The following is a 13,295-nucleotide window of genomic DNA, read 5'->3' as shown; positions in this document are numbered from 1 at the left end:
GGGTAATTTATTGATTGAATTAGTTTTGCAAGGTGGTAATGTGTCTTTCTATTGCCCAGTGTTATTTCACAGTTCATATGGTTGTTATGGTTGTTACTGGTTCCATCAGGTGGGCTTAGACACTAGGCAACCAATAAAAGGAAATGGAACAACCTCAAACAGGTTTGGTCAGGGTTTGGGGGGAGAGTTTGATGCTTTGTTTGTGTTATTTGTACCTTTCCATCTCTCAAATACATGACTCTTCACCTCCCTGGCACATCCCCAGGTCAAGGAGCACAAAATGCAAGGGGATGTCTCCTACTCAGGGTAGAAGGTCTTTAAGTAAACAATTGGGTAGATAGGGCTTCAGTGCTTAATTATTATTAATTCATTAATTGTAATTTGAAAACAAGCTACAGCATAATACTTCCAGAAATTTATGCATTTCTCTTAAAGAATTTTTTTATACCTATTTATTTTTAAAGGTGGAGAAATTAATGTAGGTGATGCTGTTTTCCAGTTTGAGCCAGAAAAATCACCTGTTTCTAGGGAAAAAAATGAGATCAAATAAGCAAAACTTTCCAGGTGTATTTCTAGTAGTTAAAGAGGAAATCTGGAGACTAGAAATGGAAGATGTTTATAGTGTTGTTTCTTCCCTGTGTATCTTGCTCTGTGACCTCCCCACAAAGGGGCAGCCAGCAGCTTTGCTCCATCTTCTTTGAAATAATACTATGTTTGTAAAGATTGAATGACTTTAGGAAGTAAAACAATGGAAGGTTTTTGACAAAAAAGAGGAATATTCTGAATCTTTGGTTATAATAGAGATGTTGCTAAAACACATGGTATTTTTTCTTGTTCTTCAGTGTTAACCTGAACAAATAAATACTTGGATTTTCAATGTATGGCATTGGCACTTAGTTCCTAAAAGTTAATGGCTTTTGTAATTTAAATATTTTGCAGTTGTTTATGTAACTATCATGAACAGAAATTAGATCAGTCTAATTAAAAAAAAAAAATTATTGCAGCAAATTTCAGTGTAGGTGCCCTTCAGATAACCTTCCCTGTGCAGAGCTGGGACAGGGAAGAACAGGCTGATAAAACAATTCAAAATTATTCCTGTTTCTTGAGGCCAACAGCATGTAACTGATGTGTGGCAAAGAAAATAAGGCTCCACAAGCAAAGGTGCTTTCCTTTAATCAATATTTCCTTGGGCTAACAGCATTGAAATCTTCATTAAATTCAGGAGCTGCTTCCCTGCTCTCTGGCATTAATACACTAGCGGCCAGATTCCCATACAGACATTTTCAGCAAAAAAGCCTCTTCTCTATTCAGAGGCTACTCTAGAAACAAACTTGACCCAAGGTGAAACCTGCTTTCTGAACAGACCACTCTGGAATGTTATTTGTATCCTGAGCAAGCTAAAAATGTAAATCAATGAGATTAATTAATTCCTAATCTGTTATTTTAATTGGAAATTCTCATTAGCGAGTTTTGTCAAGTGAATTCTAGAGCTGTGCTACAAAATCTCTTCATGCCAGTTGTGTTTTCATGTCCATGATTTCCAAACAGTAGAGTGACCATGTCCTGCCAGGTAGGTAAACAACTGCATTACCAAGAAAAGCTGGATGATGACAGTACTCCTGACATCATAATGGCTCAATCTGCAGATTGAGATACTTTGATTTTGAAGATACTGGGCATGCACTTTCAGTAGGCTTCCTTTCACTGCAGTTGTTTTAATGTCACAAATACTGATTTCTGTAAAGTTACATCTTCTTTATTCAAAGAGGTGTGGAGAGACTTGTGACACTCCAGTACTAAATATCTATAAAGTATTTTCATTAAGGTGAAGACAAAATCCTGTAATCTAGACCAGGTTTCCTTTAGCTCATTTATGGTATTGTAATCTTTTGTCACATTTCTGTTACTTTCAGGAACAGTTTTCATGAAGCTGTTACTGTCCCTGCATAGTGGAATTACAAATGGAAATTAAATATAACCCAATGTGCTGAAAGATGCAAGATAGCAAAAAATTGAAAACAATTATTCCTGTAACAGGCTCTCTGGTGAACAATGTACTGTGTGGAGAGAAAAAAGTTTAGCCTTAAAAAAAAAAAGGGCAGAATCATGGACCTGAAAACTTGAAAAATATGTTTTGAGACTGTAGGAGGTCTGTTCAATTATTGACAATTAAACCACAAGTGAGGTTGCTCCATAAAATGCAATTAATTTCAGAGAGAAAATAGTTATTAGAAGAAAAAACTTATCTGAAGCAACCAACTGGGAAAGTGTCAGAGAGTTCACAACAGTAATGACTGGCTGTACTTCCTGGGGAGATGAGTGTGGAGCAAAGACAACAGTCAAAAACTCAAAAGTCACATTTTTTCCGCTCATGAAAGGAGACTTTTTCCATTCCAAATTTCATATGGCCTTGCATGGGCAATGGTGACTAATCTGAAGTTGAGCCGACAGATAGGACTCCAAGTGGAAAACACGATTTCACAGCATCCAGCCTCAAGTGTTTTACCAGTCTGAAAAGATTTCTTGCATTTATCTTTCAAGGTCTGTGAACCATAGGCATCCACATCCATCTACTCAAGAAAGAGAATAAGGTTGAAGTTCTTTAAAAATTCATCTTAAAAGAGATAGTCCTGAAAAATTCAATTACTTCTACATAGTGTTGGCCTAAAAATAGTTTTGAAATAAAAGCTTCTTTTTGTTTATTCACCTAATAGATTATAAAAATATTCTAAAAAGGTGGTTAGTGTATCAAAGATAGTGCATGCAATTTCCTTCCTAAGGCATGTCAAGCTCACTAAGGTGACCTGGGCCCTTGCTACCACCTAAAGGCACATTCCTAGCACCTCTTTAAGGTTGAACAGGCATTGTGTGCAGTCAGATCAGATTGCTCTTCCTGCTGAAATAAAATCCTTCTTTTGTACAAAGAAGGAATGACCTTCCATTTCAGTAGCAGAGTGATCTCACATCACTTCTGGTTCAACATTCCTCAGAGATGCTTCTTGCAGTAGATGCTGAGTGACTTAGAATGGTTTTCATGGGGGCTTTCTAGTAAGATCCAGTTACTAAGGAAAACCAAAACCATATTGGCTTTTATTCTGCCAATGCTTTTAACAAGGAGGAGTATGATTACTAAGGCAATTGATTATTTGGAGGAGGTTGGTCAAGTGCAGAAACCTTCCTGATGAGGGTAATGTTCTTGGTCTTCCAGAACAATTTAAAACAGTGAAGTAATTTCTGCACTAAACATAAATCAATTTGCATTACTCTTGAGCACACATCTAGCAGCTAAAAATAACATCCTCGTATTGTCTTAGCTGCAAAGTATTCACCCATATTTTTATAAATTAAATTTTTTTTGAAGCAGGGAGTCTTTATCCAGTCTAGGCTTGGCAATGCTGTGCATGCATTAGCCACGTATCCTTCAACCAGGGCAATCAGGATGAAATACTTGCATTCAGCTGTTAACTTGAATGGCACCATTTTAGTAAAATACCCACTCTAAATAACCACTCCAGACATTTGAAAACTGAACTCCTGAGTACTACCGAGTTTTGAACTTAAAATTTACGTAAGTTCATATTTGTTTTTACTTGTATCTATGCTCAAAGAAAGTAGTCATACCTGTTCCAATCTAATTTTTCAGATATGCTCTCTATAGTGAGTTCTATGTCTGCATTGTAGTTAAGTACATCTTCCCTGAGTACTCCAGGTCCTTCCATGTTTCTTTTTACCATAGCCTTTTACTGAAAACAGTGCTTTATATATTCCAGGACTGCCTTGCTTTTGCCTGGCCGTATCAGACTGATGGTCTGGGGAAACGCTTTCTTGTCTTAGCAAAATCAGCTCTTTTTCCATTTGTTGTTTTTCAGTGATTTCTCAGAAGTTTGCTGAACTTCCTGAGCACTTTGTATCATTACTAAGCATTATTTTTGTAACACCAGTTCTCAAGGACATCTTATTCTGTGCTTAGGGTATCTTCTTTCTGACTGACTTCTAGTGTGGCACTGCCTTCCTTTCCCTTCACTAGCAGCAGTAACTAACACAGTCCTGGTTTTGTGCCAGGACTGCAAATTGAAATATTATTACCTGCTCCCTGTGTACCATGAGCTTTCCATTTGCAGAGTAACCCATTATTTTCCTCTCTGCAGGCTGTTCTGCTTATCTGTGAGCACTGAAATACTGAAGCCAGTCTTTTCCATCTTAAGTGATAAAAAAACCCCATTCATTTTAGACCTAATTAACTATATTTTTATTTCCATATAACTCTGTGGAAGATAATTCCTTTGTTAACATTTCTGTATTTGCAACTACAAAACTAGTCATTTCTTTTTTTGATTTTTCACTGCAAGATCCTTCTGAGCTTCACTGGGGCAATTATCATTTCATTGAGAAGTTTCTTATCTCTGAGATGCAGCTGACAGCATCATACCATCAACATTTCCTCTGCCCAAACGTTAGAGCACTGTGGGGTATCCAGTTAGGTTTGAAGCTTTTCCTTATGATTTTTTTTTCTCTGCATGTAAATACTGCCACATATTCTTAGACCTTGGGCTGAAAAATTTAAGGCTTTCCACATGAGTTATGATACTCAATTCATTGATTTGGGTAACTACTCCGTGCAGTGTTTCAGAGTCTGTCTTTGAGACTCTGAGAAGCACTTTGCAGACTCTCTAGCAGAGACATTAGAAGCCTGTGTCCAACTCAAACCTGGCAAGAAGAAGGTTATTTCCTTAAGAAAAACAATCAGAGAGCCAATTGTAATAACAGAGCTAGTAGGGTGGGGTGATGTATTTGTCACCTAGGGCCAAGCCCTGACCTTGCTGAGGGGATCAGGGCAGACCCAGAGAACAGGCCTGACCCAGGAATGATGTCAGATCCCCCATCCTGGGGAGGAGGCATGTCCCAGGACAGGAGATCTATTATGTGAGGGGCTGCATATTCCATGGGGTGGGTGGTCAGAGACAGGAACGACACACACACCTCAGAACTTCATGCGAAAACCACAAGCTTTGTTGTTCAAACCTAGTTTCTATAGGGGGTTTGAAACACCCCAGTCTCAGCTGCTGATTAGTCTGATCCCCACACAGCCCAGCTTCCTGACCAGTGAGATGTCTGCAGCTAGCGTGGAATGTGTTAGGTGAAGTCCCTGTGCAGATTTGAATCCAACCTATCCCTGCCTCATCTGAGGACCTGTTTGATCTCTAGGCTGGCCGAGGTTGAAGGTCTGATATGACCAGATTTAGTTGGCAGCTACAAGTTAACTGCAAACTGTGGATCTCTGCAAACAGGGATCCATGGATGAGGGATCCATGGATGAGGATTGGGATCTGAGCATGTCCACAGTGCTGAGGCTCTGTCAAGCCAGAGCAGCAAGCCCTGGACTGACTCCTGGATCCAGAGATGCTGTGGCTGAGACATACCAGCACCTGCAGCCCAGTCTGATGGGGCTGAGCTTAAACGGAGCTCCAGGCCCATGCAGGGCAAATGGAGGCCCCAGGTGAAGCCTGTGGAGGTTCGTTAGGGCTTATTAGTGCCCTTGGGGCTTTGACACTATGGGAAATTAATTGTTCAAATGCAATCTCACAACAAATAATAGCTTAACTCATGCTGTTTCATGGTTTTTAGATTCTTATATGTTAATGTCACATAATTAAGTACCATTAGATCTGGGAACATTATCACTTGATGGAATATTCAGTGTCAGTAGGTCAATCACAACAGTTATTCCATTAGGTTCACCAGCTCCTGCAGCAGCAGCCTTTTCACTGTCCTGTACTAAGCACTGTCTCTTTTTTGTTTCTCTTTTTAAAACTATCAACATGCTGCACAAAGAAAAGGTGTAAATGAATGTTTGTTTATACTTTGAGATCTGCACTTATATCTCTTAGCAAACCAGCAGAGTTTTGGACATTAGTTTGGCATCTTTGCTGTGGAAACCCTTTAACTATAACCTGATAATCATTTCCTTAACAAGTCACTCATCTTATTTCACATAAAAAAGGCACCAGAGTAACCTTTAGCCAAGACTCTAGCCTACATAAACAGCACAGATGTGAGGATGCTGCAGAGGAAACAGAGAAGATACCAATTACACTGCTCTGGGAGCCTTCTGTTCCAGCAATTATATAGGGATGCTGCAGAGACTCACTAACGACACCACATAAATTTTATTTTACATTTAGCTGCCAAGATGCATATCTTCAGTGCAACAGGAGAGAAGTTTTGTGTTTCATTGTGTTGCAATTATCTTTAATTACATTACCATCATTTTTAACACCGTGAAATAAAATCAAAATTTATGGCCACACACATGTAGGAGACATGAACCACATCATACCTCCTCTGCATGATCTCCTTCAAGGAAAAAAAATCAGATTAAATCTCTCAGTGTCATCTAGAATTAGAAATTAATTAAAATATAAAACATGGATCACAAAGACAGTACAGAAAACCTTAAGTTTAGAAATCAAGGAATGTCTTGACATCATCCATCTGTTGTTAAAAGGAAGATGTGTTTAGTGCATTGGGATTTACTTTTAAAGGCTAACACTGTCACTGAAGTTTGATCCATTTTGATCTTGAGATCATTTGAGCACCTCAGAGATCAAGATCCATGTTTATATAGCTGCTTTATAATTTATGAAATCTAAACCACAAGCTTGACATAGTGATATTTACACTTGAATTGTAGGGATAATCCACATGGGGCTGTCTTGCATTGTCTGGAGCTGCTTTATGCTACAAGTGGCAAGCAAGCAAAAGCCTGATGAATTATAAAATTAAAACAGTGGCTGCAGAACTAAACAGTGCTAGTTTTATTCAGACTTTCCCCCTGGGATTAGTCTTCTACCCTGATAGCATTTACTCTCCTAATTTTGCTGTGTAACATGTCGTTGTAGCAGGACTTGGGTCAGGTTTGTGTCAAAGCAGGAACTGTGTTTGTTTGGTTTAGTTAATCTAAGTGGAGCCTGCCAGTTCAGGTGGGGTTATGTATCTGACCATATCTAGAAAATACCTAAATTCAGAGGCTTTTGCAGATTCAGGTTACATAAGACTTTTCCTCTGAGTCACTCCAGAGTAAATGAAAAAGTGCCACCACATTCCTGAAGGGAAGGTGCTGATCTTTTGACTTAGTCCAATGTGGGATGTTATTCTGGGAGAGAGCAAAATAATGATATTCACCCATTCAAAATGAAATTAAGGACTTGGGTTGCTGTCACAATAATTTCTTCACACTGTTACTACCACTTATTGTTGCTTGTTCCAGCTCTGTGCACTTCCCAGCATTGCTGCTTGCACTGGTGGTGAGATGCAGAGGGTGCTGGCCTCAGGTTCACAGCTCTGGGAGCTAAGTGCTTGGGGGTAGGTTCTATGGAAATAAGCCAGTTGTTTTATATCAGAGATGTTGCTTCCTTTAGAAACAGTTCTGCCATCACAGGATTGTAACCTGCTCCAGTATTGCCTCACGCCTAACTGGTAATGCCTCTGGCATGGAGAGAGACTTCTTGGTGGAATTCCTAAATCTGCACTAAGTCAGTGAAGTCAGTGCTGGTGCAGTTGAGGATGAGGATTGGTCTGTGGTGATGCAGTGGACCAAGGTACAAAGACATGAGTTCAAGTCTAGTTGATGTTTTACAATTTAGAACTGAGATAAATGTGAGTGATTTAGAGAGGTGCGGGGTTTATGATCTCTGGGTACAAATTCCCACTTCTGCCAAGCTGAAAACAAGCATGAAACAAAATACCTCTTCCAGTTCTTGTGGCAGAAACAGAGGCTTCCCATCATTCTTCCTTGTGAACAATGGTATTTTATATGATGTGAATTTTATAGGACATTCCTTGTATAGCTGCGGTGAATGTGCAGCTTCAGGCACCTTGCAATTTATAATTCAGTCTCATCTCACATCCACTACTGAATATTTTGCATGACTACTGGTCCATTTGGTATACCTGAGAAATGGCTGAAAGCTGCTGAAATAGTCAGAAAGGTTCCAGATATATATAAGGCTTTATTTTCCTTTTGGGGCAGAGGAATACAATGCCTGAACTGGTGAGTAAGAGATTATAAAGATTAGTAATTCATATATTATTAGTTTGCATAAAACCAGCAAATTACTTTATTTTTACTGAAGTACCTCAAAGAATTTGTTGCTCCTGTTCTATTGGAAAAGTGTTAACCTCAAATTTCTGCAATGGAGAGGGAAAAGAAACCTATTACTGTAATGATGTCCCATATATGGTACTTGAAATTCTAATGGAACTGTTTAAACTGACAATTGCAGAGAAACTATGCAATACTGTAGATCAAGTCTAACAATGTGGAACAAATGGAGCGAATTACATGAAAATTACAACTGAAATAGTAACTCAGTTTTGTGTGCAGATGCAGTCATGGTTGTCTTAGTCATAATATACTTGTCCTAAAACTTTTAGTAAAAGCCAATTGGGTTATGTGAAAAAGAAGATCTGAGAATTCTGAAATGCAGACCAGTGGTTGTAGCATCATTGCCTGGACTCTGGACTAACGACTTCCTCACACTTTGAAGTGTTTGCATGAATGTTCAGGACTTCTTCTAAATGTTTAATTTAATACAGTTTAAGACCTGAGAAAGAGCACCATTTTTCAAGCTTTCTGAAATGAGATCTGTTGAAAAACACAAACTCCTTCACCTACTAAATGCATAGATACATATTTGTATCCGCTATTAGTTTTCCCTTCCACTGATATTTAGAATGAATCTCTGTCCATTTGCTTTCAGGGATTTTGTTGACTGCCAAGACCTAGAACTTTTCCATTCATGAAGGATGCAGCATCTCTTCTTTAAGAACATACTGAGAGTTGGGGTTGTTCAGTGTGGAGAAGGCTCCACAGAGATCTTGCTGAGGCCTTTCAGTGCTTGGAGGAGACAGCAGAAAGATGGATAGAAAGATTTTACTGAGGCCTGTAGTGACAGGACAAGAGGCAATAGCTTTAAGTTGGATTTAGATTGGATATATGATTTTGTTTTCCCCCCTATAAAGTTGCTGAGGCACGGCACAGATTGCCAGAGAAGCTGGGGATGCCCTATCCCTCCAGCTGAGATCAGGCTGGATGGGACTTTGAGGAGCCTGGTTTAGTGTCTGGTGTCCCTGCCCATGGCAGGGGGTTGGAGTAAGTGAGCTTTGAGGATTCCTTCCAACTCCAGCCATTCTGTGATTTGATTAAAATATGAGCTGTAAAGACAGCTAAAATACATATTTGTAATTACTGATGCTTTTTGGGTTTTCTCTGAAGCATGTTGCAAACACCATAATTATTAAAATGCTTCAGTTGAGCAGCACAGGGGTTATGTGTGGCACATACAGGTGGCTGCCTGAGTCAGGGAATTATTTAAATGTTGTGGGCTGTGAGGCATCTGCATAAACACAGATAAGTCATATTTGGCTGGAAGCAGGAGTCATCCTTTCACTGGAACTTCCTGTCATTAGTGCTTCACAAAATTAGGAAAATGTTCAAAGACAAGAAGTGGCGGTACAGAGGTGTTATATTTGACTGACATGTGTAGCCTGGTCTTTGGAGGTATTTGTTCTTATCACAACACTGTGAAATCTGACAAAATTGGGGGCAGCAGACACCTCCTCCCTGCAGAGTTAGCTTGTAGTCTGTCACAGAACATGGGCACTGCAGCTCCAGATTGACACCAATTAGCACTTCTTATCAGGAGATGTGTGCAGCCCCTGCTTGTGTGACTCAACTAGCAGTAGTGTTACTTAAGTGAGCCTGAAACTCTTAGAAAAACAGGGCCAAAATCCAATTTTTTTAGGACAGTAGCTTATTGATGCCTACTTCAGAAACTCTTTACTTTTGCCTTAGACAGTGTCCTTTGAGAACAATATGTAATTTGAAATTACATAACCCCTTTCACTTTTTTTACTCACCATTGGATCTTGTTTTTGATTTGTTTGTTTTTCCAGACTGGAACAAATGGATTAAATACAGGCCTGGCTCTGGCAGCATACCCTTGTTTCCCAGCATCCAGCTAGAAATGTGTGATGCACCAGTTTCCTCAATCCACACCACCATTGAACTGCAAACCAATTACATCGGAAAGGGCTGTGATCGTGAAACCTACTCTGAAAAATCTCTGCAGAAATTATGTGGTATGAATATGGATTTCAGATGACATAACAATGTTCTTTCAAACAAGGCACCAGCTCCTTGTGACCTGTAAGGATGCAGCACTTGTATTTAGCTCAGCTGTGTCACTTTGGATTGTAGCAATGAAAACTGTGAGAGTAATGATATTTGACAGCTGTTCCATCCTTCTTTTCCATTTGTTTTCACTCTACTTCATACTTTCTCCCTGCCTTATTTTAATTTTTTTCTCTCCTGTTCCAATTCCACTCTCGATTTTTTCTTGTTCCTCATTCCATCTCTTTCTCCTTCTTTCTTCCCTCTGCTACAAATAGTGGTGTGACAGTGTAGTGAGACTTCCAGTGTAGATTTACCATCACAGGAAGACCTTAGGATTTGAAGGGAATTGAATCTCCCTGTTGTGTTTCAGTCCTCCTGACACAGCTTGCTGTTCTTCTGCTTAGTGCTGTGCCAGAGAACAAAAAGTAAATTTAAATTCTGGGCAATCATTTGAGCAAAAAGATTTAAGAAACATGAACTTCAGATAAGAGCTGACCTGGTGGAAAAAATATTTCCTAATTTTTTCTTCCCTTTTTGTGCTTTTTGATAACTTAATGTAAAATGCAGAAATCAGTTTTGAAAAGCAGGTTAAATACTTTAAGGTACTGCTGTATTTTTTTCAGAATTTAAGATTCTATATCTGTCAAAGCAATGGCCATGCAGTAATTTGTTCATCTTTTGATATCAGATGTCTGTCCTGCTCTAATATCCTATCTTTAGAGTTATCCTCTGAAGCCCTGAAGGTGTAGACATTAATTCCCATCTTCTCTGTCTCTTTGCCTGGTTTCTGTCTGAGCTACAGTAGCAATTGTACAATTTTTTCCATTTAAATGTGTGGATTTTGGTTTGGGGTGCTCTCATGTAGGGCTTGCCTTTGCTCTGATAACCATCCAGAAGTGCTGCAGATTGTTAAGATTAATACACTAACCTTTATGAAATAATTTTTGTAAATGAAAAATTTCAGCCAAAGTTACTAAATTGTTAAAAATGGAGAAGAAATCTCCAGGGGAAAATGGTTGGCAGTTGCAATTATCAGGTATCAGTGGAGATGAAGAAAGGGAGGTAAAGGTGAGTGGGAATAGTAGCATTGTCTGAATGTTTTCAACTTCAAAATTGCTTAGTTAAGATCACAGAAACAATCATGACTTTGCTTCTATGTCTTTATCCAACTGGTTTTGCTCTAGAAGAGCAGATGAAAATCCATCTGCCCCAATATGCATCTTAATCGTGGTAATGATATTAAATCTGAGAGGCAGAGCATGGCTTAATTTCATAAAATACTAAAATTTTAATAAACATAAATATGTTATAGCTAAAGTCAAATACTTTTGCCTCCTCTAAGAAGCTGTTTTGGCAGCCAAAATAACTTTGCTTTGTGCTGTTACAGACCTGAACTGCAAATGGCACAATCACTTGGCACAGATCACTACAAACAAGACCTAAACCATGAAATTATTACCTTGAAATCAAACAATGATAGCAGCTATATCAAACAATATTATCATTTCAAGTGTAAGGCTGAAAGGAGGTACCTTCAGCTGGTGTAAAAGTCCTTAGTTGAGGAAGGTTGTACAAACTGTAAGGGGCTCTGTTTGCAGAGTGTGGCTTGATTGCCTCACCTGGTGACACTGGAGTAGAAAAGAGAATTACAGGCATCTCTCAGGTCTGCCAGGGCCATTGTGGTGGCTGCAGGCAGCTCTGAGCACTGGACAGACATCCCTGCTGAACTTCAGCTCTGGCTCAGCTCATCTGTGAAGGAAGAAAATGGAAAACACTTGAGAAAACAAGTAAGAGTGTAAGAGTGTATGTAAATAGGGGGAAAATTCTCACTGCTGAAAGAATTTTTCTTTTGGTCCAGGTTTGCTATATCTTCATAGAGAGCAGACATGGTAAAAACTTGTAACAGGAATTTGATGAAAAGGCTGTAAGTGACAATGTGCTTTACATGAGAATTGCATTTAGCCTGGCCTGCACTTTGCTATTTAGTATTTATTACCATCCTTGATGCAGAGAGAAATCTTATGAAAGCAGCTTAAATTATTTCTGGAAATCAGTTTTTCTCCCAGACATTACCTTATTGTAACTAATGGTTGGGTGATAAAATCCTTTGAAAAGGATGAAACCCCTGAATTATTTTGTACAGTGAAGCATGGTGTGATTGCAGAGGATGCAGAACTGAGCACTCAGACAGCTCTTCAGCTTGTAAAATGCAAGGCCTTTCTGTATAAGTAAAGATCCAGTTTGCAAAATAAATCCTGTGCTCATTTCTTCATTTATATGTTGGAAATCTGGAGAAGGCAGATGTTAAGGAGGGTGAATTAAAATTCATTATTTATATGATGGAAGGTTTAAATCTGCTTTTCAATAACCCAGAGATTTACACTTCTTTATACAGTCGAGGTGGGCAGCTAAAATGAATAAATTACACTTGAGTCATTTTAAAGTCAAGGAATTATTAGTGTTGTGCCTCAAAGCATTTTAGAAAGCATTTTTTTACCTTGTTACCTGACAGTAATAAAAAGTATAGACAGACTGAAAGACACTGTACTGCAAAAACACATCAGAAAAAATCAGACTAAAATAAACATAGGTTAAGGAGTCTAAAATAAAGTGTAAAGATGGCTCTAGTGCTGTCTCCTTTCCCTCTAAATGCAAATAAAATAGAAAATAATGGGATTGCCAATTCTCACATGTGGCAGATGGGAAACTGAGACAGGGAAACACTATCAGCCTCAAGGCCCTGCTCCAGCCATGATCCTGCTCTCTCTCTCCATTATCCTGGGTGATGTAGCATTGCAAGAGGCCCAAAGAAAGTTGTTGATCTGATCACAAAGGACAGTTTGGGCTGGATGTTACTTGGATTATTTGTTTCCAGCTAAGCCAGTAGTCTGGTCCAGCTCAGGAAGCAGCATCACTGTGTGCTTATCCTGGCACAAAGTTTGGAGCCCAAATTTGCAGGACTGGTAGAGGAGGTGGAGCCAACTGCATAAATCACTTGTGAAAATAAGCACATTTATCTGCAAGAGGTGCCTCAGGGGTCTCACCCCAAAACTGTGCTTCATGCAGCAGTTCCTGCATTGTTCTGGAAGCATTTTGGAAGAAAAAGGCATCAGGCACTACC

At 39.1% G+C, this 13,295-nt stretch overlaps 1 protein-coding gene across 3 annotated transcripts in view; it reads left to right on the top strand.

Annotated features, from left to right (window-relative positions):
• CLSTN2 (calsyntenin 2) overlaps nt 1–13,295 on the top strand; it is a 339,467-nt gene that overhangs the window by 256,992 nt on the left and 69,180 nt on the right. For all 3 annotated transcript variants that reach the window (XM_077785560.1, XM_077785559.1, XM_031505652.2), the window contains one exon: nt 9,955–10,140. In XM_077785560.1, coding sequence (XP_077641686.1) covers nt 9,955–10,140 — 186 coding nt within the window. The remainder of the gene's footprint in view (nt 1–9,954; nt 10,141–13,295) is intronic.

Source organism: Lonchura striata, chromosome 10 (genome assembly GCF_046129695.1).
Source record: "Lonchura striata isolate bLonStr1 chromosome 10, bLonStr1.mat, whole genome shotgun sequence".
Classification (NCBI taxonomy): Eukaryota; Metazoa; Chordata; class Aves; order Passeriformes; family Estrildidae; genus Lonchura; species Lonchura striata.
This window is presented reverse-complemented; position numbering and strand designations above follow the sequence as displayed.